Genomic DNA, 20,854 nt, shown 5'->3' with positions numbered 1-20,854 from the left:
TAAGCTCCAAGGATTCTTTTATTGATTCCTGGATCCAAAGGTGAGCAGGCTGTCTGGAGATGACAATGCAGGTGACCCCTTCTCTGCTGTCATCCTCAGCAAGCCTCCTTATCCCCTCCAGATTGGCTGTGGTCAGGGACTCCTGACTCAGACCTCTTCAGCCTGGGGCAGGGGATGTGCTTCCCATGATGTCCTAGCAAGGATACTGGGCTGGACCTCAGGCCACCTCCTGGGCCAATGGCTGCAAGTCAGTCTCAGGCAGCACCCAGCACCTTCCTTAAGTATTACCCCAGTTTCTGGTGGTCCCAGCAGGATTGGCTAAGGCACCATGGCAAGACTGTGTCCTGCTGCAGGTCAGAGCTTTGTAGGGACCTAACCCTCTGGGAACATGTGACAATGCAGCTACTTTTTCCACCGGGGTGGCCGGGAGCCACTGCTGCAGTTGTTGGGGGTGGGGGTGGCTGGTGTGGATGCAGCTCCTGACTCCCTTTTGGGGATCAGCTTGTGCTTCTCTTCTCTGTTCATGAGGAAGGACTGGGGCGATGAGGAGGCCAGCAGGGCCTGCACGACTCTCACAGCACCCACAGCTCCCAGGAGCCCCCAGAGCAGGTTGGGGGGCTCCAGGGAAGACAGCTGGGTCCGCACCCAGTGAAGGGCCCGGGCCAGCGCATGGCTAGAGCTGCGGGTTCGGGGCGGGGTCTTGTCCTGTGAGCAGATGGAGGAAGGTGCCCATAGGGTGGGCCCCTGCCGGCGGGAGTCCCCCACCACCTCCCCCAGCCGCGTCCACGCCCTCCTACCTTAAGCCCAAACTGCCGCAGCAGTGATTCCAGGGTCGGGTCCCCCAGGGACACAGGTGGGAAGAATTCCTCCACCCACTGGCGGTGCCACCACCGGCTGCAACGGGACTGGATCCTCAGCACCTGGCCCAAGCCCCACCCCAGCACCCTGCCCAGCACCCAGCCTTACCCCTGCTCCCCGGGATGAGAGAACCAGTATTTGTAGCGCTGGGCTCGGACATAGGTGGGTGGCTGCTTATGAAAGGGGTACTGGGCAGCATCATTCTGGATCAGGCGGACCACTATGAGGGGGATGGGACTCAGCACGGCTTGTAGAACACAGGCTCTGCACCCCTCTCCCGCCCTCCCTGCTCCTCTCACCTGGCTCCTTGCCCTGCAGCAGGCGGAGCACTAGGCTGGTAAACCAGGGACTGTGTGTGTGCGGGCCCAGGGCTGCAAACCACATTTGCCAGTCCAGGCGTGGCTGGTGGGGCACCACGATGGGGGGTGGGCGGCTCACATTTCCGGGCTTGTACATGAACTCGATCTCCTGCCAGGTGGAGCCCAGGTCAGCTGGGCTGGCTGGCCTGGGTCCCTGTGACCCCCAGGCCCTGGGAGGCTCACTGTCCAGTGGTGTCCATCGTAGCTGCCTTCCAGCACCACCTCAGGCCGCCCACCCAGACCAGTCATCCGGCGGAAGAGGCCATATGAGTTGGCCAGCTGCAGGTGCTCCATGGTGTCAAAGAGGTGGTGAGCCCCAGACCAGAGGAGCCCATGGGTCCCAGGCTCCACATAGGAGTACGGCACCTGTGGCGGGTAGAGGTTCAGCGCTGCCCTCCGGGCCCCTCCAGCCCCACACCCTGCTGTGCCACCCACCAGGCTGATCAGGAACAGGGCCACCGTGGTAGTGCCCAAGACGCAGAGCTGGATCGCAGCACAGACCTTCCGCAGCCACCCCTGAACCTGCACCCACCTGGGGACAAGGCCAAGTGTGATCAGACTGCCCTGGGAATGGGTCCTCACCCCCTGCCACAGGCACATACCCCCAGAGGGCAGCCAGCAGCTCCCAGGTCAGGGAGGCAGCGCCTAGCCACATCGTGGGCAGAGTCACCATCTTCAGCCACTGCGAGAACTGGTGGAAGGTGAAGGCTGCCAAGGGAAGGGAACATGAGGAGGGCTGGCCTGGCCCCCATCCTGGGCCCCCACCTGGCACTCACTGCTTCTGGAGTGGACCATGCGCTGCTGCCAGTCAACTTCCAGGCCAAAGTAGTGTGCGGTGCCATAGGCCAATGTCCCGTAGACGGCCAGTTCCAGTAGCAGGGATAGCTTGGTCAGCAGGGCCCTAGGCCAGGCTGTGGGCAAGACAGTCAAAGGATGGCAGAGGGTCCACAGCCCGGGGATGGGGAAGCTGGGGTGTGGGTCTTTCAGGGAGTGCTAGAACAAAGGAGATACACTAAAGGGTGGGGATGTGAGGATGGAAGCAGCCCGACACTCACAGGTGGGCATCTTCCTGGGGTGGCAGGGGCTAGGCTCAGCAGCCAGATGCTGGTCGTCCAGGAGGGTGGTGGTGAGCACCAGCGTGAGCAGGTTGAAGAAGTTGTAGTTGCCGGTGATGATGATCAGGATTTGTAGCAGCACCTGGGGAAGGTTTGCCCTTGAAGCTCTCAAGAGCCATGTCCTAGCTCCACTAACACAGAAACAGACCTCCCTCAGCGTGGCTGTACGACACACATCTGCCCACCCTGAGTAATACACCCTCTGCCTGTGAGGTTTCCCTGACAGCAGCAGCCACTCGCCTGCCAGCGCTGCCCTGTACCCCTCCTACCTGAGTGTAGAAGGCGGCCAGGCGCAGGCGGCGAATAGGGGCGAAGAACAGAGGGGGCACTGCAATCTCGATGAGGAAGGTGGCCACCACGCTGAGCTTGTGCAGCCAGACGGGCAGGTGGTGTGCAAGCCAGGCAGCAGGTGTGGGCAGACACTGTGTCTCGTAGTGGTAGGTGAGGGCTTCAGGGCACAGGTGGGTGGTTAGGGCTGTGTGGAGCCCCCAGGCCACCCCAGTTCCAGGCCAGGACACTCACCTGTGAGTCCCCACCATGCGGGGCAGCGGCTGGTCAGCTTGACCACACCCGAGGCAAACATGAGGCGAAACAGCAGCCAGCGCACGAGCCAGAAGGGGAGGCTCTTGTAGGCAGAGGCCCCCACCAGCCCGCCCTGGGGAGCCTGATTTCGGCCAGAGGGCTGCCTCAAAGGGGCGACCAGCACAGCCAGGAAGCCTGTCTCTAGCAGCAGGGAATCCCTGTGGGGAGAAGAAATAGCACCAGGAACCCCTCTCCAGGGCTGTTTCCCTCAGAGGGCCTTCCAGGAAAGGCAGGCAGCCACCCTGGCCAGAGTCACTCACCACTGGAAATAGAGGAACACCTGGCCCACCTGTGGAGAGAAGGGCTGTCAGGGAGCAGGGTATGTCTGCCAGTGAGGCGAGGCAGCAGCAGGCAAGTAGGATGCGAGTGGAATGACAAGGGTCCCACTTGCCTGGCAGACGGACAGGTAAGCAGCCCAGAGCAGCAGATAAATGAGGGGGTGGCGTAGCCGATGAAGGAGCAGGGGACCCAGGGCCAGCACTGTGCCCAGCAGGCTCAGCAGCTCCACGCCCTGGGCTGTGTCCAGTCCCAGCCTTGGTGCCTCCCATAGCAGCGTTGGGGTCTCCCACAGCTGTTGCCAGCGCCCCTTGCCCTGTGGCCGCAGCATTCTCCTTGCAGGTAGGATGCCCTCCGGGCCATACAGGCCTATGGGAAGGTATGTCGGCGCCAGGCCCGGACACTGCCCTCCCAGACTCAATGCACCCCGAGTCAGGGAAGGCAGATGCCCCTCACCCCAGGGAGAGCCCGCAGATGACCCCTACTCCAGACCGGTCAGCAGATACTGCCTAACCGGGGTAGGGACAAGCTCCTTCCGGCCAGAGCTGTTGATACCCACCCCAGATCCTAAATGCCTGTCCCGCTACCTGGGTCAGCACCTCCGGCCCAGCAGAACCTAGTTCCCTCTCCTGTCCCACTACGTCCGGGCAGAAATGTCTCCCATCGCCCTAGGGTTCTGTCCCCATGCCTAGAAAAATCTCTAGGGGCGCGGGAAAAGCACGTCTTCCTACCGCCAAACAACTGCCCCCCATGCTTGCGCCTAGGCCTGGAGCTCACGTCCGCTCCAAAAGGCCGGAGCGCGAGGTCGGTCCACGAGACGATGCAGGGCCCCGCGCGGATTGGGGGGGTGCCCTACGCGGGGATAGTCCCACTCTCGGGCCCTCACCCGGGATCTGCGTGTAGAGAGAAGCGAAGGCGAACATGAAGACGGCAGCCACGCCCTGGAGAAAGAGCTGCTGCGGGAGCAGAGAGCCCGCCATGTCCACTACGCGGCGGACGGAGCGCAGCCCGGATCAGGTGGCTCCGCGATCCCACCCCGCCCCACAGGCCCACAGCCCCACAGCCCCACAGCCCCGCCCGCCGCTGAGGGCGGTGGTTTCGGCCGTAGTCCCGCCCCCGCACTCTGGCCCCTCCCCCGCCCCTTCCGCCCTTCCCGCCGCCGCTCTAGCCCCTGCCCGGCATGACCCCGCCCTCCCGGCGCCTCAGGCCCGTGTTACGTCACAGAAACGCAACGATACGTGGCTGGCATGTACGTAAATTGGCGCTCAGTTTACTTACTTCCTGGGCGGGAACAGCAAAATGGCGCCAGAGCTGGTGGCGGGCTGAGGCCGCGGCGGGCGCTGTCAGAAGCCAGCGCTGAAGGCCCGGGCCGCCCGGCCCCTCCCTGACATGGAGGACGTGGAGGCGCGCTTCGCTCACCTCTTGCAGCCCATCCGCGACCTCACCAAGAACTGGGAGGTGGACGTGGCGGCCCAGCTGGGCGAGTACCTGGAGGAGGTGAGGTGGCGGGGTGGCGCGCGCAGGCGGCAGGTCGTGGCCTCTGAGCTCGTCTTCAGGCTCGCTCTCTTCCCGGATTCCAGTCCTGCTTCTCGAAACCATCCCTCGCTGGATGCGTCTGGAGCTGTCATTGCAGTTCTGGTTAGCGATCGATGACGGCGACTGACCTGATGGAGACCTGCCCAGGTCTCTAGTGTAGCGGAATAGACGGGGACACATTTCCGTTTAGTTATTGTGTGCATGTTTGAGAGACCTGGATCGCAATATAAGAAAGGGTTGTTTGGATTTTCAAGCTAGGTCCATATTTGATTCTGTTCGCATTTTTTTTTTTTGGTACCGGGGATCAAACTCGGGACCTTGCGCTTGCGAGGCAGGCGCTGGAACCACTAAGCTAAATCCCCGACCCAACCCTGTTAGCATTTTATTTCTTCCACATTTGACATGCGTCTAGACATGTTAAGAAGCTGTCAGCTCTGTTTCTGCACTTCATTTCCACTCCTCAACCCAGCATAATCTGGCTTTCACTAGTGAATACTTACACATCTCTGTTTTGATCAGTAGTGACATCCATCTTACCAAATCCAAGGGACACTAGAAATGTCATCTTATGCAGTTTTGCAGCATTTGTAGGGTTGAGGACACCTTTCTTTTTGAAACAGTGATGGTATGGCTTTATGAGAACTTCCGGATTTGTGCCTCTGTTCCAGCCTCTGTTCCTCCAGATCTGTTATTACCCAGGTGCTCTCTTGACATTCACTGACATGTAATGTGAGCATCTCAGATTTGACTTACAGAGGAGCTCTTCATCTTTCTGCTCAGACCCCATCTTCTCCATCTCAGTAAATGGCACCGTTGTTCCACTGAAAGCGAAAGTTGAAAGGCACTGGTAGTGGAGCTGCAAACTTCACACTGGGTTCACCCCTGAATTCTATAAGGTACACCACCAGCATATCAGGTAAACTCGTCTGTTGTGCATCTTCTATGGCTCAGGCCTGGATCTGTTTAAAACCTTACCATTAGTGCTCCCTACTGGTTTTCTGGCCTGATCCGATCTGTGTTCCACTCAGCAGCAAGTGTGACTCTCTCAACAATTAAAATCAGGGCAAAGCACTGCCCAAACTAAAACCCTTTAGTGGGTTTTCATTGACCTTAGAATAAAATCCAAGCTTTCTCTTCTGAGTCTGACCCTCTCCACTGGTTTTGCCCTATTTCAGGCTGTTGTCTACCTTGTTCTTTTGAAGCTGTCAGCCTACGGCGTCCCAAGCTTATTTTTGGCCGAAAATCTTCACACTTTTTGCTCTCACTGGAAGTAGTCTTCCAAGTCCTTTTCATCCTTAGGTCTTAGCTTAAATGACAGCCCCACTATCTTATCTAAAATAGTCCTGAGGGCTGGGGATTTAGCTCCGTGGTGTTGCTGCCTGCCTCACAAGTGCAAGGTCCCGAGTGCCATCCCCCATACCAAAATAAAAATTAAAAAAAAAAAAAATTCCTGAGCTCTGTGATGGCACTTATCTACATTAGAATGTTTATCACAAGCCATTCTTCCACTTATTTCCTTGTTTGTGGCCTGTCTTCAACCTTGAAAATAAATTCTGCAAGGGCAGGGACCATGTATACGCTCTTTTCCTTCTGCTTAGTAGAGTGCCTGGCACATAATAGATGCAGAGTAAATGTCAAGTGAATGCGTGATCTGATGATTGATCATCTCTGCTCTGATGCACATCTGCTGCCAAAATGCAGAGAACTGTGCCAGGTGAAGCTACTGTACATTCAGGTTCCTGCATGGAGCAGGGTCCTGGGGGCACCTGGAAAGTCCATTTCCTGGCTTGGTCCATTCTCCATTTGCTTCCTATGACTGCTCTTCCAAACCTTCCCTGCCCCTGAGGTCCTGAGTTGTGGCTGCTACTTTAGCCTTTTTTCTCTTTTTATTACCAGAAAGTTCTTTTTAAATTTTTCTTTTAAAGATAGCAATGTTTTACATTTATTAAAGGTGGGATCAGAAACATGATGTGCTGAGTGAGGGCCAATTAAAAGTAGGAAAAGAAGTACACTGTACATGGTGAAAGCAACCACTGTAAAAAAGAGAGCATAGTGGGCCAGAATATTCTTTATTTCTAACACATCTTGTGATCTTATCCTCCTTCATCCATGTATTTATTTCTTATTACTGAGTATCTCCTGTGTGCCAAGAACCATATTAAACTCTTGAGAAAATAATGGTGAGTAAAGGGTGGGGCCTGATGGTGCATGGCTATAAACCCAGCACTTGGGAGTTTGAGGCAGGAGGATTGCCACTAGTTTAAGGACAGCCTGAACTACACATAGAGACTCTGTCTCAAATAAAAGAAAACCAAAAAGTGAGTAAAGCAAACAATAATCTGTGCTTTGGTGGGACTTTACTCTCATGGGAACATGAGTCCTAATACAGCAGCCAAATAAGATTGTAAATGTCATGCATCTGGTGCTTACTTGGCCAAGCACTGTTTTGGTGTTTTTGTTTTTTTTTTTGATATTTTACACATAGAAGTACCTGTAATCCTCACAAAAACTATTTGAAGAGGCACTAGCAGGATTAGGGGTGTGCCCAGAGTCACAGCTGATGGTGGGCAGGACAGGTCCACTTTGCACCACTGTGTGTGTTGTGTTGTCATAAGCTTGTGACAGGCGTGAGAGAAAAGTTTAGCATTGTATGAAGACTTTGACTGGAAGACTTAGTTTGTTTGGGGTAAACGAGTTGCCTTATTCTTGAGCTGAAGAATGTTCCATGCAGAGGGGACACAGTGCTGAAGGTTCTGAGGTGGGAAGGCACTGGGCTCAGTGGTGGGCCTGAAAGTGGACCCATGTGGCTGCTGGGCCTGGAGCTAGAGAGGGAGACTGGTGAGTATGGAGGCCTCCTGTAGGAGCTCTTTAAGACTTTGGGTTTTTCCTAAGAGTGGTGCTGTTAGGGTTCTGAGTGAAGCACTTGGCAGTGAAGAGTAGCTGGGAAGGGAGTGAGAGATAGGAAGAACCCTGTTAGTGCACAAGTCGGGGCTGGGCCAGACCAGTCACCGGAGAGAAGCATGGAATTGGCAGGGTACTGGGCCTCTATTGAATGGGCAGGTGAGAGAAGGAGGGAAGGAAACCCCTGGGTTTCTGCGCAGTGGGTTGGGGGCTGCCCTGACTTAAGTGTAGACTTGTTCATTGTGAATCTTGGTCGTGACATCTGAGTGACGGAAGAAGACAGTTGGATATATGGGTTTGGGATTAGATGGAGGTTCAACCTGAAGCTGTGAGACCGTATGTGATGTCCTGGAGCCCATGAGTGGGCTGGGCTGAGATTTGTCTAAGGGAAGGGCCCTTTCTTCAGCTTGGCTTGCAGGGCTTCATGCACCTCCTCTCCCTTCAGGCCAGGCTCTCAGGTTCTGGCCACTTTGTAGTCTCACACTTCTGTGGACTATAGAGAATTAGTGGACATAGCTTGTTTTTGGTGACTTCCTCCTGGATATTCCTCTTCTGCCACTGGGCCCAATATCTTGTCTGTCCAGCACCCTACATTTGGCCATGTTTGTGTAATACTCATTTTCTTAAGTGTGTAGTTGTATCCTGACTCTGCTGATTCCCTTTGCATGGGTCATTGTTCTTCCTAAAATACCATTCCTTTCACCTGTCTGGTGAGTTTCTGTTTATTTCTCAGGTTTAATTTTGATGTTATCTTTTCATTAGCTCATGAGGTATTTACTGGACAATGGTGTCAGGCACTGAACTAGAGGCTGGAGTTGTCTTAGTACTGCTCACAGTCCATTAAAATAAAAAATAGTGCAGGGCCGGGGATTTAGCTCAGTGGTTCTGGTGCCTGCCTCCAAAGCGCAAGGTCCCCAGTTCGATCCCCAGTACCAAAAAAAAAAAAAAAGCAGTGCAGTAAGCTGGGCATGGTGGTGCACCCATATAATCCCAGCACTTGGGAGGCTGAGGCAAGAGGACTGCTGCAAATTCAAAGCTAGCCTGGGGTACATAATGAATTCAAGGTCATTCTGAACTATGCAGTGAGACCTTTCCCCCCAAAAATATAGCACAACAAGACACACTGATGGGGTAACAAGGAGGCCCCCAGCAGTGAGGGAGACCCTGCAAGTTTCACCAGGGACACTTGGGGGCATGTGTACCAGGCAGACAGATGAAAGAGCTCAGAAAAAACATGTGGAGGCTTCAGTGTTGCTTGCTGAGAGGGGCCAGCTTTGTGGGGAAGATCTTGAGTTAAGTATGGAGACAAAATGTTTGAAGGCTTGGGGGTACAGCTCAGTAAGAGGGTCTAGCATGTGGGAAGCCCTGGGTTGTTAAACCCCAGTACCTACCAAAAATAAAAAATTGTGGAAGTGTTTTGATCTCTGGAGATCCTTAGTGGGCTGCTGTAAATGTAGTTCCAGAGCTTTGGGGAGAAGATGGTCTGCAGATGAGTTTGGGAGTTGTTGGCGTATGTTGGTAGCTTGGGCACAGGGTATAAAAATAAATGCACTGGTGGAAGATGTGCCTCATGAAGAGGGGACTTGGGTAACGTGGTGGGCTGGGGCCACTTCTCTGCGGTGGGGGATGGAAGCACAGCCTGGGCCTTGACTTCCCCTGCACTGGTGTCGTTTCTTGCAGCTGGACCAGATCTGCATTTCGTTTGATGAAGGCAAAACCACAATGAACTTCATTGAGGCAGCGCTGCTGATCCAGGGCTCAGCCTGTGTCTACAGTAAGAAGGTGGGCCCCATCTGGCTACTGGGCTTCGCACTTTATGACAATAGGACTGTGGTCAGCTCTCCTGCTGGGACTGTTGGCAGTGTTCATCCTGTCTGACCTACCTTGCCAGCGCCGCAGGCCTCAACCCTTATTCCTTCACACCTTGTACTTAAACTTGGGTTTAAAATGTCTGGGCTTGGGTATAACTTAGTGGTACAGTGCTTGCCTACTGTGCATGAAGTCCTGGGTTCCATCCCCAGCAGTGGAGAAAATACAAATTAAAAAGTAATAAAAAATGGCACAGCCAGGAAGAAGGGGTCATGTTACATGGCTGTGCACATACTCTGCCTTCCTCGTCCCTCACCTGTGAATGCTTCAGAACTCCAACCCTCAGCACTTGTGAGGATGAGGCAGGAAGACTGCATGTCTGCCGCCAGCCTGGGCTACATAGTGAGACCTTGTCTCAAAAAAAACCCCAAAAAAGAACAACAAAAAACTTCAACCCTCAGCTTAGCGGTGGGACCTCCTGGGAGGTGAAGGATGTCAGCAGGCCAGCCATGGCTTAAGCTGTGATGGGGCTGGCAGTGACCCATGGGAATCCTGGGGATGGGACGGCTTCGCCAAGGATCCAAGGAAGAGATGCTAGCATGGATGCCCTGGGTTGGAGTCTGCAAGCAGAAGAGCAGCGGGTGTCAGGATGAGGGCCCAGGTCCGAGAGGCACACTGTGGCGCTCCATGGTGCCCCATGGTGACATGCACTGAGGCTGTGCTTACTGCTTGGGGAGGTAGAGGGCACAGGAGAGGAATAGGTGTCCTCAGCTGATGGAGTAATTCTGATGAGACTGCCAGTTTGACCAGAGAATTACTTGGGTGGCAAGGTTGGCAGGGCCTCTGGGAGGGCAGCGCTGTTGTGAGCGGCCCCCCTTTCACGTGTCCTTTCTGCCTCCTGTGTCACCAGGTAGAGTACCTCTACTCGCTGGTCTACCAGGCTCTTGACTTCATCTCTGGCAAGCGGTGAGTGCTGGAGACAGAGTGTGAGGCAGGGGCCTTCACATTGCAGCTTCCTGGGTGCTCATGGTTGCTCTCTCACAGGCGGGCCAAGCAACTCTCTTCAGGGCAGGAAGATGGGGCTGGTGGGGCCTCCAACTCCAAGGCACTACATGAGGCAGAGGATGAGGTGAGTGGACTCATGGCCCCTGCCCCAGGTGCCCGCCTTTGCTCTTGGCGAGAGCTCTTACTGTCTCTCACAGTTTCTGTCGCTGGACAACTTCCCCGAGTCCCGGGCCAGTGTGAATCTGAGGAGTGACCAGGCACCCAGCGTGAGTTGGCTGGGGTGGGGCCAGCGTGCTCCTGGGGCCGTGTTAATCTAGCTGAGTGTGGAGGGCGCTGTTGCACATCTCAGCCCCAACCCCTGGCTGCCCACAGGAGGTGCTGATCATCCCCCTCCTGCCCATGGCCCTGGTGGCCCCCGATGAGGTGGAGAAGAACAACTGCCCCCTGTACAGGTATGTGCCAAGCCCAGCCATGCAGAGGAGGGAGGCCTGCTTGAGAAGGGTCTCTACAGCAGGCATGTTTTGCCAGTACAGCCGTCAGGGTGAGGTCCTGGCCAGCCGGAAAGACTTCAGGATGAACACCTGCACCCCCCACCCAAGAGGGGCCTTCATGTTGGAGCCAGTTGGCCTGTGCCTCATGCCACAGAGTCAGAAGGGTGAGGTTGTGGGTACGGGGGACTTGGTGGGAAGGAATGTGTCAAAGATGTTTTTAGGGGGCTTCTGTCAGGTATCCTCTGCTTATCAGCTTTGGTCGTAGGAGCTGCCTCTCCCTGGGTGCCTGCTTCACAGCGGACATGCTGCCTGGAGCTTGTCCCTCTCTCTCATCTTTTCTGTGGCTTATTTGTTGGTTTTTTTTTTTTTTTTTTGGTACCGGGGATCGAACTCAGGTCCTTGTGCCTTCGAGGCAGGCGAAACCACTGAGCTAAATCCCCAGCCCCTTCTGGGCCTTACTTGCCAGCTGACGAGATCACAGCTGGTCTCAGTTTGGGGCCTGGGTACTGTGGGGCTCTGCCCTCTGCTAGCCCCCTGGAGGGGCTTGCTGGGTACCACGTAGGGACCCTGTCTACTCCCCATCTCCCAGATGCCAGGAGGGCTGAGGAGCAGCCAATGGAAGTCTCTGGGTGCAGCAGTCCTGATCCTGTGGTTGGCTTCTGCCAGGAGGAGCCAGGTGAGAAGGGACCGGCACGCTGAGGAGGGGCGGGGAGGCAGGCTGGGTGGACAGGCCCAGGCGGGCTGCTCTCTGCGTCCCAGCCCACACTGCCTGATCCCTGCTCTTTGGCCCTTGGTGGGAACAGACAGACTTGGGGCTGGCTACTCACTGGGCCTCAGCCACCACTCTCTGACTGCTCTCCTGGGCCTCCTCTGGGCAGAGGTAGATGGCATCATGGGAAGAGGAATGTCTGCTAAGGAATAAGGTGACTGCCAGTGTGACAGTGTTAGGCCCTCCTTTGGTCTCCATATACTAGCAATGACGCCAAGAAGTTGGGGGGCCTTTTGGGCTCCCCGGCATCAGCCAAGGCAGCCTCATCAGCTCCTGGGCTCACTGGTCTCTTGTTCCCTGCCCAGGCACCGCTCCAGAAGGTCCAGTGCTCAGCACTGGGAATGAGGATGACGCAGATGCACAGGAGGCAGTAGAGCTTCCAGAGGCTGCGGCCCCCAGGGCTGCTCTGGAGCCCGAGGAGCCCAAGGAGCCCACGAGCCCGCAGCAGGTGGGACCCCACAAAGGGTGCCTTGCCCTGGGGCTGAGTCACCCTTACATAGGGAGGACCGTGCAGTGGCCTTGGCCCTGGGCCTGCTGGTTTCTGCCCCTTCTCTCTGGTCTTTGTACACCAGGCTCCTGGAGCCCTATCCTGGCCTGGCCATCTTCAGTCAGCCTTTTGACAGCAGCTCTCATGTTCCTCCCCTCTCTGAGCAGCTGTTCCTCAGGGCTGAGGGCTGGGCTGGTGTTGAAAGTCTGGCAGCTCCTCTCCAAGGCTCTGTGGGCCCCCTGTGGTCAGGCTGGCAGGATGGATCTGGAGGGCTGTGGTGCCTCCATCAACTACCAAGGGTCCAGTCTCCAAGTGTAGAGCTAAGAAATCCTCCTTACCTACTAAAACAGAACCAAAGCAACATCTAGGCTGGGGATGTAGCTCAGTAGCAGAGGTCTTGCTTAGCATGTGAGAGACCCTGAGAAAACAGCTGGCTGTATGTCGGAGGAAATGTTAACATCTTTTAATGCTAGATGGATTTTTGTCCTTTTTTTGGTGGTACTAGGGATAGAACCCAGGAGTGCTTTACCACCAAGCTACATTTCCAGCCCCTTGAGACACGTTGTTGCTGAATTGCCCAGGCTGGACAAATTTACAATCCTGCCTCAGCCTCCCTAAATGCTGGGATTACAGGGATGTGTCACTTTGCCCAGCTTTTTATTATATGATTAAGAAGTTTTGCAGCAGCTATTTGTAGGTTCAAAAGTGTTTCTTAGGGCTTTTGGTTTCACTTTCAGTCTTCTGACTGTTTGAACTTCTTGTCCCAAAGGTCCCCACAACGTTCTTGACATGAACCCCAGGGCCAAGCTAATGGGGTATGCAGTGCCTTGGGTGGACAAGGGGCAGGAAAGGGGACATGGTAGCCTGTTTCTTTGCAGAGTGTCACCCCACCCAGGAGGCACATGCTGCGGGAGCGAGAGGTGGCCCCAAAACCTGTGTCCCGGATGAAGGTGAGGGGGGTCAGGACCCAGGTGCCCTGCAGGGGTGTGTGTGCAAGGATGCCACCTGGCAGTCTTCGGTGCCTCAACATCTTAGCTTGAGCATGTGGCCCTTTGCACTCTTCAAGGAAATCTTCCAGAATTTGAAGTCCCCTCTGTGCAGCTCTGGGCTATGTCCCTCGAGTACCACCCTTTATGATCCTGGGTTGAGTGTGGTTGGATTCCGGGGCTGTGATTGGACCTGGTTTCTGGGCTTTGGGAGGGAAGGTGTGCAGCCCCTACTCCCCCTTAGGGTGTGCTTGTGCTGTGCTTAGGAGGCCCCAGACCCCTGGCAGAGCCTGGACCCCTTCAACTCCCTGGACTCTAAGCCCTTCAAGAAAGGTAACTGGGTATGGCTACCTGCACTCAGGTCCCCTGACCAGGTTTGCTGGGGCACAAGATAATGGGATAGGGGTGAGCCCTGCACCCTAATCCATGGCTGCTTTTGAGACGGCCTATCTGCCCCCAGGTAAGCCTTACTCTGTGCCCCCCTGCGTGGAGGAGACACCAGGACAGAAGCGTAAGAGGAAGGGTGCTGCCAAGTTACAGGACTTCCACCAGTGGTACCTGGCTGCCTGTGAGTGGGACACACCCCATCCACCTGGGCTGAGGAAGAGGGTCTCACCCTTATCTGGATGCTGAGAGCAGCCCCTGCCAGTGGGGGTCAGGGCCTTAGCTTGACTCCTGCTAACTGAGTTCCCTCGCAGATGCTGACCATGCCGACAGCAGGAGGACCCGGCGAAAGGGTCCCACCTTTGCAGGTGAGGCCAGGACATGTGGATGTGCTCAGGGAGGAGTCTTTACTCTGCTCTCTTCATCCCACACCCCCTGCCCTGGGGTCACCCAAAGCCCTGGCTAGACTGGTAAAAGCCTGGGCAGGACAGGAGCCCTCATGAGGCTTTGTCCGCAGACATGGAGGTCCTGTACTGGAACCATGTGAGTCAGCAGCTGGAGACCCTCCGGAAGCTGCAGAGGCAGCAGGCAAGTACTCCGCCACCAGAGTCTGGGACTCTGTGGGGCCCTGATGGGAGGCGACAGTGACCTCACAGACCTCTCTATGGACAGACGGCTGAGCAGTGGCTGCCGAGGGCCGAGGAGGGGACGTGGTCTGCCGAGGATGACCACCTGGAGGAGGCCTTGGAGGACCTGGGGGCAGCTGGTGGGTGCCTGCCGGGGGTGGGGCAGGGCTTGGAACCGCCTGCCAGCTGATGGGCCTCTCGTGTCCCAGCAGATGACTTTCTAGAGCCTGAGGATGAGGAGCTTGAGGGAGCAAAGGCGGGGGATGCCAGTGACCTGGGTAGGTCCAGCTGGCCAGGGTGTGCTGGGGGGGCAGAAGCTGTGGGAGGGGAGGTGGGACAGCCCACAGCTGCAGCAGCTCACAGCTGCAGCAGCTCACGGCTGGCCCTTCCCAGATGCAGAGGCCATGCCAGAGTCGCTGAGGTATGAGGAGCTGGTTCGGAGGAATGTGGTAAGTTTGGATGTGGGGGCGGGGAGCTGGGTGAGGGCACCCTGGTTCTCCAGGTCAGGGTGGCAACCCCTGCTGGTCCTGCCCTAGGAGCTCTTCATTGCTACCTCCCAGAAGTTTGTCCAGGAGACAGAGCTGAACCAGCGCATCAGGGACTGGGAGGATACCATCCAGCCTCTGCTACAGGAGCAGGTAAGGGGTGGGTATAACCTGGGAGCTGGAGCTGCCTACCCAGGGCGTGTCCAGGGCTTCTCCCTCCCTACCATCAACGCACCCCTCCCCTGTTCAGGAGCAGCACGAGCCCTTTGACATCCACACCTATGGGGACCAGGTGGTCTCACGGTTTCCCCAGCTCAACGAGTGGTGTCCCTTTGCGGAACTGGTGGCTGGCCAGCCTGCCTTCGAGGTGTGTCGCTCCATGCTGGCCTCGCTGCAGCTGGTGAGTGGCCTAGGTCACACAGGTGGGGAAATCATTGCTGGACCCTGCTGATACCTTGCCCCTGCAGGCCAATGACTACACAGTGGAGATCAGTCAGCAGCCGGGGCTGGAGACCGCCGTGGACACCATGTCCCTGAGATTGCTCACACACCAGCGAGCCCACAAGCGCTTCCAGACCTATATGGCCCCATCGATGGCCCAGCCCTGAATGAGGAGCTGGAACTGCTGTGTAGTAGAGAAGCCTGTCCCAGGACCCTGTGTGCCAAGGGGCTGCTTGCTCCATCACCCCCTCCTGGCTGGCCCCAGAAAATCAAGTGGAGTCACTGTTCTACCTATCCCTTAAAAAAAAACCTTGAAAAATGCCTGCTGGTACAGAGCTTTGCACGCGCGTGCACACACTGCACACACACACCCCTGCAGACTCAGTACACAAGTACTTCCTGTTTAATGACAGGGCCCAGGCTTCCCCGTTCAGGACAGGACACTTTGGAAGGCAGCCATGTGCTGCCTCACACTGTCTGCAATCTGCTCTGCTGACCTTCCCCGACTGTAGTAGTCAGTGAAGAGACCATCAGGATTGAGCAAGTAGATGGCAATGGAGTGGTCAACAATGTAGTCCTGGTCCTCGTCCTTGGGGCCGGCTCTGTAGTATACACGGTAGCTTCGGCTAGCTTGGGCCACCTGCTCAGCAGAACCTGTCAGGCCCAGCAGCCTTGGGTGGAAGTCCTGCACATAACGGGCCATGGCTGCTGTGTCGTCCCGTGCAGGGTCGACGGTGATAAAGATGGGCTGCACGGGGTGCAGGCCAGGCTGGGCTTCTAGCTGTTGTACCACCTGCACCAGCTTCTCGAGCTCATCAGGGCAGATGTCAGGACAGTGGGTAAAGCCAAAGTACATCAGCACCCACTGACCCTGGAAGTCGGCCTTGCAGCGGGCCTGGCCGTGGTGGTCCAGCAAACTGAAGTCGCCCTGGCCTACACTGGCCTGGCGCAGGGCCTCTGTCCGACGTTGTTGCCTCTGCCGTTCCTTCTCAGCCCTGGCAGCCAGCCAGGCCCCACCCAGCCCTACCCCAAAAAGGGCAGTGATCAGGAGCCTGGTTCGAAGCCCAGGGCCTAAGGGCTGGCCCTGCCTAACAGTTTTTGCAGGGCCCCGTCCTGAGAAGTGCTGGGCTCTTTCACACAGGGTTCCATCGTTCAGGGTCCTAGGGAGGTTTGGGGGCTTGAGCAGAGAGAGCCTGGGCCAAGCCTTGGGCCCTCGAGTCAGAAGCAACATGGCCCTGATGCTCCTGGAAGAGAACAAAGGTGTCAAGAACTGGAAGGGAGGGGACAAAAAGGTAACTGGGCCCCCTGGTCTCTGCAGAGACCTGCTGCTCCAAGCTCAGGCTCTGCCAGCTCCCCTAAGCCAGAGTCCGCCTCTGAAGCTGAAAGCTCCAGCTTGGGTGTTGCCAAATTTCTGCACGTCCAAAGCCATACTTGTCACTCCTGTCCTTTTAACACGGGATCCCTAGGCTGGCTAGCCTCACCCTGCCCGATCTGTGCCTGCTACCAAGAGCTGCTTATCTCCCTGACAGGAAGCAATGTACACCTCGCCAGGATCCCGAGCCATGTACATACTTATGATAAACCCGTTTCCTGAACGGCGTTGAGGGACTGGTTTGCAACCCCCAAAAGTAAACCTCTTCCCACCGCATTCCGGTTCTCCGGGGGCTCGCTTCAGCTCACACTACCCCCCCCCCCCACTAAAGTACTTCTCTTCTGGAAAGGACCCTGGGGTGAGAAGTATTTCTAAGCGCAGCTCCCAGCGGGTACGCGGGACTAGAAACCCGTGCTACACCAACCGCGAGGCCGGCCCGGACCCCCTTCCCAGGCCCAGACGTCAGTACCTAGTGCCGGAACTCGCCGCCACGTTCGCCGCCAGGACGCATGCGCCGAAGGGGCTGAGCCTGCGCAAAGGGCAACCGCGGAGATCACGTGCCCAACCCCGCCCTCAAAGCTACCAGCCTACCGAGCTGCTCGGCTTTAGGACTGTGAGACGGGCGGCGGCAGGACCAGCTGGGTGAAGGGCGATGGGGCTTCGAAGGGCGCGCGTTCGGACAGCACGAGGGCCTCTTGCAGGGCGTGGCGCTGCGGGGTGCTAAGCGCCGGGCGGTCCAGGTGTACGCGGAGCCAAGGCGTCCCTGCGGGGGGCGTCAGGGCGCGCGGTCAGGGCGCCGCGCCGGGCGGGGGCGTCGACACCGCGAGGTCCTAGGCAGGGCTTACCGCGGCGCAGCCTCTGGCCCACGTCGACCAGCAGCTCGGCCCCTACCCCCAGCCGGATCGTCTCTCCGGCGCGGCTGCGTCCAGCCCCGAGCTCACGCAGCACAAGAGCGAGCGGTAGCGCCTGGATGCGCTCCACGGTGCCTGCAGGGAGCGAGCGGGAAGTGGGGGCTTGGCCAACGACGCGGAAGGGCCTGAGAGGGCGGGGCCAGCCGGGTTTGGGGAGGGGGCTGCCGTCCTGCCCTCACCGTCCTCTAGCGCACAGAGCTCCTCCTGCTCGCGCGCGCGGGGCAGCAGCTGGCGTCGCTGGGCGGGGGTCCCGGAGCACAGCGCTCTGGCCAGGCCTGGGTCCACCCCCTGCGCCGCGAGCATTCTCTCGAAGCGGCCCCTTGCAGAGCCGTCGTCCAGCGCCGTGGTCACCCGCACGGCGCCCTGCGCGTGGGTCCCCACCTGTCCGCTCAGCCAGAGCAGGGCGCCACCTACCGGCGGTCGCGGCGGGTTTAGCTGGGGTGTCCTGTGCGGCGCCCTGTAGCCCGGGCCCCGCCCTCTCCACCAAGCTCACCGAGCTGAGAGACCAGGTCTCGCAGGTCCCTTGGCCCTGCACCGTCCAGGCAAAGCAGCGCTTCCTCCACCTCCAGGGCGTGGCCCACGCTGCGGCCCAGAGGATTGTCCATAGCGGTTAGGGCGGCCGCCACCCTCATCCCCAGGCCTGCCCCTACGTCAACCTGTGGAGGGAGGCTCCGTATGGACGTCTCTTGGGCCTCCTGTAGCCCATCATACTCCAGCCCTGCCGCACCCTGGGTCCCAGTCCAGCCAGGAGGAGGTCGGGGAAGGTTTGGCTAGGGACCTATCAGCATTGTGCCAGGTGGGGCTGGGAGGGGGAGCACCAGGAGGGCCTTTTCCCAGGATTGGGTTGCAGGGGCACCCCCTGGAGGGTGTATCAAGGCTCAAGCCAGGCCAGCCTTGACTAGGCAACAGTGGTGGGTAGTGGGCCGTGGAGGAGAGTCTGCTGAGTGGGCAAAGACAGAGAGGTGCAAGGGAAGTCAGGCCCAGCAGGGAGGGGCAGGGCTCACCAGTGCCCTTGCCAGCTCCCGGGCCTGTTCCTGGTCAGGGAAGACTGCGGCCCCACCATACTTAACATCCACCACCAGAGCGGATAGACCCTCCACGATCTTCTTACTGAGGATGGAGGCTGTGGAGGAGGTGAGAGGTCAGGCAGGGGATGCTCGCTCTGGGGTCAGAGAGGAGGGGCTGGCCTCCTCGATGGGGGTAGCCATGCCTAGCGGGTTGTGTATTCTGTGTATTCGGCAGCCCACCTCCAGGAATTGGTGGTCAGGCGTCTTGTGATAAGGGGATACTGGCATTGGGGTCAGATCACCCGTGATAGGAGGCGGTCCTACAGTCTAGTCACCCATAGTGAGAGGGCCCTGACCGTGAGGTTGGAAATCGGGTCTGTTACATGCAGAAGGGAGTCCTTGGAGTCAGGTCAGGTCACCTGTGATGAGTGGCAGGCTGTCCACGGTGGCTGTCACATCTCGAGCTGCATACAGGAGTCCATCCGCAGGGACCAGCTCCTTACTCTGACCCACGATACAGCAGCCCACTCGCTCCAGCAGCATTTGCATCTAGTCAGACCCCCCACCGCAGGTGAAAGCTTATGAAAGACCCTATTACTGGCCTTCATCAGTGACTTGGGAAAGGCTCAGAACTGTGACCACAGCGTATCAGTGACCTAGAGATGATTCTGCTAAGTTCTCAGAAATAACTCTGCTGACCCGGCAAGGTTCCTGATAAGTATATGGCCCTTTAATGATTAGCAAGTCCCCAGGAACGATCTTGGTTAAAGTTCTCTTGACCCTGACTCAAGGTCAATGACTGTCAATCTTTCAATAATCAGTATTCTCACTAGAGACCCCCATAAAGTGCTTATCAGTGATCCTTCAGTAATTACAGCCCATGTCTGTCAACCCACATCAAAGACCAGTCCGTGGCCTGACTGTACCTTTTCTGGGCTCTGGATGACACTGAATCCAGGAATGGACTCCAACTTATCCAGGGTGCCACCTGTGTGCCCCAGGCCACGTCCACTGATCATTGGCACCTGGTCGGCAGGAATACAAAGTGGGTTCCCAGCTAGTGAAGAGGGAATGGAGAATAAATTGTCCTGGCTGGGGTGTGTGTGTGTCATTGTATCAGTGGGGTAGGAGTTGGACCCATCCCTGGAGACAGAAGTCTGAGGGACAGAGGAATACTCAGCTCTTCCCTTAGCGTCCTCTCTAGGGTACAGAGAGGACTAAGGAGATTTCTGTGTATCTTGGTCTTATTCCAGGAGGCCTAGTGTGGGCTTGAGGAGGACCCAAGTTCTGTTCTGGGGTTGGGTGGGACAAGTGGGATCTGTCTGGGCCAGGCTTGAGGTCGGGAGCTGCCTGTGGGTTGCCTGGTTGCTGACTCTTGGGGTCAGAGGTTCTGGAGAGGAGGTGGTCTCTAACCTTGCAGCCACATGCAGCCAGGGCAGGTGCCAGGACCAGGCTGACCTTGTCACCCACGCCCCCTGTGGAATGTTTGTCCACCAGCTGCTGGTGCCAGGCCTCTGGCCACTCCAGTTGCTGCCCAGACTTGGCCAGGGCCTGAGTCAATGCAAAGGTCTCCTCCAGATCCATGCCCCGAAGCCGGATGGCCATCAGCATGGCCCCTAGGTGCGGACACATGAAGGGGGTATGCCCATGGCATGGGCATCCTGGAGCTGGTGGCGGGGCACAGTGGCATCCCTGGGGGTGGACGTTCCGTGGGGCAGTTGGTGCCAGGGTCCAGGTTGGGGTTCCGGGTGCCCAGCCCTCCCCACATACCGATCTGTGTATCCTGTGCGCTGCCTTCCACCACCGCATGCACGAAGTGCCTGATATCCTCCTCACTCAGACGCTCTCCGTCTCGTTTCCTGCGAATCAGCTCCGGGAGCTGCTTGGGCTCTGGAGCAGGGTCTGGAGGTCCCCGTCCCCCTACCCCGAAGAGGCCACCTAGCGCAGGGGTAGGTGGGGGCCAGGCTCCCCGGGCCGCCATTGCTCCGGGCCTGCGGGAAAGGAGACACCCTGGAACCTGACCCCGTGTCCGTGTCTTTGCGGCTACGTTCATTTGTCCCGACCCTGCTCCGGTGTCTCTGATGTCCACCCTTCTGACCCGTGACTGGCTTCCACTTCTCAGCCTCATAGCTCGATCCCGCCTGTACCTATTCACCACGGCAGCCCTCGCCCGTCTGGCTCGAGTTTCCTTTCCAGTTTGCCCCGAGTCGCCAGCCGCCAGGAGCCAAGACGCAGGTGCTGAGCACACCTTGGCCACTGGCCGCCAGAAGGTCAGATCTGGGAGAGTCCTAGCGGCTGGGGGCAGAGCTCGCACGCACTTGGCCAATCCCGAGTTGCCTGGCGAGCGCAGGACTGCCGGGCGGGAGCGCTGGGCCTGCGGGCTCCCCTGTGGTCTAGGGCCTCCGCGTCTGCCGGCCCGGGCACCCTTCCCCCCGCTCTGGCGAAACGGCGCAG

The 20,854-nt window shown here is 57.6% G+C and overlaps 4 protein-coding genes across 9 annotated transcripts; 1 reads left to right on the top strand and 3 right to left on the bottom strand.

Moving 5' to 3' along the window:
* Nucleotides 1-4,302, bottom strand: Lmf2 (lipase maturation factor 2). 2 transcript variants are annotated; one of them, XM_004845308.3, is made up of 14 exons: nucleotides 4,077-4,302; nucleotides 3,306-3,559; nucleotides 3,175-3,203; nucleotides 2,855-3,072; nucleotides 2,602-2,780; nucleotides 2,273-2,414; nucleotides 1,994-2,128; nucleotides 1,820-1,925; nucleotides 1,653-1,749; nucleotides 1,401-1,583; nucleotides 1,158-1,326; nucleotides 967-1,078; nucleotides 798-894; nucleotides 1-705 (listed from the first exon to the last, which is right to left on the bottom strand). In XM_004845308.3, the coding sequence occupies exons 1-14, from the start codon at nucleotides 4,168-4,170 to the stop codon at nucleotides 403-405; spliced, it is 2,118 nt and encodes a 705-aa protein (XP_004845365.1). In that variant the 5' UTR covers nucleotides 4,171-4,302; the 3' UTR covers nucleotides 1-402. The 2 variants fall into 2 exon arrangements, with proteins under 2 accessions (XP_004845365.1, XP_087069734.1); XM_087213608.1 differs by lacking the exon at nucleotides 967-1,078 and having other exon boundaries at nucleotides 4,077-4,265.
* A 108-nt stretch (nucleotides 4,303-4,410) lies between these two features.
* On the top strand, nucleotides 4,411-15,431 carry Ncaph2 (non-SMC condensin II complex subunit H2). Of its 2 annotated transcripts, none has more exons than XM_004845305.4 (20): nucleotides 4,411-4,687; nucleotides 9,308-9,409; nucleotides 10,347-10,402; nucleotides 10,481-10,565; nucleotides 10,639-10,707; nucleotides 10,814-10,893; nucleotides 10,975-11,096; nucleotides 11,522-11,608; nucleotides 12,007-12,149; nucleotides 13,067-13,138; nucleotides 13,441-13,507; nucleotides 13,635-13,742; nucleotides 13,873-13,926; nucleotides 14,076-14,146; nucleotides 14,231-14,324; nucleotides 14,397-14,462; nucleotides 14,578-14,633; nucleotides 14,721-14,822; nucleotides 14,920-15,069; nucleotides 15,137-15,431. In XM_004845305.4, exons 1-20 carry the CDS (start codon nucleotides 4,580-4,582, stop codon nucleotides 15,275-15,277), a joined length of 1,833 nt encoding a protein of 610 aa, XP_004845362.1. In that variant the 5' UTR covers nucleotides 4,411-4,579; the 3' UTR covers nucleotides 15,278-15,431. The 2 variants fall into 2 exon arrangements, with proteins under 2 accessions (XP_004845362.1, XP_021114367.1); XM_021258708.2 differs by having other exon boundaries at nucleotides 4,462-4,687; nucleotides 14,394-14,462.
* Nucleotides 15,432-15,486: 55 nt separating this feature from the next.
* Nucleotides 15,487-16,341, bottom strand: Sco2 (synthesis of cytochrome C oxidase 2). Its single transcript, XM_087213611.1, has one exon. It carries the CDS (start codon nucleotides 16,339-16,341, stop codon nucleotides 15,541-15,543), a length of 801 nt encoding a protein of 266 aa, XP_087069737.1. The 3' UTR covers nucleotides 15,487-15,540.
* Nucleotides 15,487-20,833, bottom strand: Tymp (thymidine phosphorylase). Of its 4 annotated transcripts, none has more exons than XM_021258711.2 (11): nucleotides 20,719-20,833; nucleotides 20,171-20,391; nucleotides 19,814-20,016; nucleotides 19,327-19,425; nucleotides 18,820-18,949; nucleotides 18,398-18,516; nucleotides 17,887-18,049; nucleotides 17,573-17,803; nucleotides 17,328-17,468; nucleotides 16,952-17,245; nucleotides 15,487-16,354 (listed from the first exon to the last, which is right to left on the bottom strand). In XM_021258711.2, the coding sequence occupies exons 2-10, from the start codon at nucleotides 20,379-20,381 to the stop codon at nucleotides 17,088-17,090; spliced, it is 1,455 nt and encodes a 484-aa protein (XP_021114370.1). In that variant the 5' UTR covers nucleotides 20,382-20,391; nucleotides 20,719-20,833; the 3' UTR covers nucleotides 15,487-16,354; nucleotides 16,952-17,087. The 4 variants fall into 4 exon arrangements, with proteins under 4 accessions (XP_021114370.1, XP_087069735.1, XP_012927962.1 ...); XM_087213609.1 differs by lacking the exon at nucleotides 20,719-20,833 and adding an exon at nucleotides 20,548-20,680; XM_013072508.3 differs by lacking the exon at nucleotides 20,719-20,833 and adding an exon at nucleotides 20,548-20,680 and having other exon boundaries at nucleotides 17,074-17,245.
* Nucleotides 20,834-20,854: the final 21 nt, after the last annotated feature.

Source organism: Heterocephalus glaber, unplaced genomic scaffold, assembly GCF_053883595.1.
Source record: "Heterocephalus glaber isolate CG9 unplaced genomic scaffold, H.glaber_assembly_v1.0 deba00001444, whole genome shotgun sequence".
Taxonomy (NCBI): Eukaryota; Metazoa; Chordata; class Mammalia; order Rodentia; family Bathyergidae; genus Heterocephalus; species Heterocephalus glaber.
This window is presented reverse-complemented; position numbering and strand designations above follow the sequence as displayed.

Excerpts from the sequence above, each read along its gene's own strand:
- Lmf2 (XM_004845308.3), bottom strand. The coding sequence starts at position 4,170 with ATGGCGGGCTCTCTGCTCCCGCAGCAGCTCTTTCTCCAGGGCGTGGCT. Across the intron at positions 3,204-3,305 it reads CTTACCTGTCCGTCTGCCAG|GTGGGCCAGGTGTTCCTCTA; the intron begins GCAAGTGGGACC and ends TTCTCTCCACAG. Across the intron at positions 1,584-1,652 it reads CCCTGTTCCTGATCAGCCTG|GTGCCGTACTCCTATGTGGA; the intron begins GTGGGTGGCACA and ends TACCCGCCACAG.
- Ncaph2 (XM_021258708.2), top strand. The coding sequence starts at position 4,580 with ATGGAGGACGTGGAGGCGCGCTTCGCTCACCTCTTGCAGCCCATCCGC. Across the intron at positions 13,743-13,872 it reads CCAGTGGTACCTGGCTGCCT|ATGCTGACCATGCCGACAGC; the intron begins GTGAGTGGGACA and ends GTTCCCTCGCAG. Across the intron at positions 14,463-14,577 it reads GGGGGATGCCAGTGACCTGG|ATGCAGAGGCCATGCCAGAG; the intron begins GTAGGTCCAGCT and ends GGCCCTTCCCAG.
- Sco2 (XM_087213611.1), bottom strand. The coding sequence starts at position 16,341 with ATGTTGCTTCTGACTCGAGGGCCCAAGGCTTGGCCCAGGCTCTCTCTG.
- Tymp (XM_013072507.3), bottom strand. The coding sequence starts at position 20,528 with ATGAGGCTGAGAAGTGGAAGCCAGTCACGGGTCAGAAGGGTGGACATC. Across the intron at positions 17,804-17,886 it reads AGACCTGGTCTCTCAGCTCG|GTGGCGCCCTGCTCTGGCTG; the intron begins GTGAGCTTGGTG and ends GACCGCCGGTAG. Across the intron at positions 17,469-17,572 it reads GCTCTGTGCGCTAGAGGACG|GCACCGTGGAGCGCATCCAG; the intron begins GTGAGGGCAGGA and ends CGCTCCCTGCAG.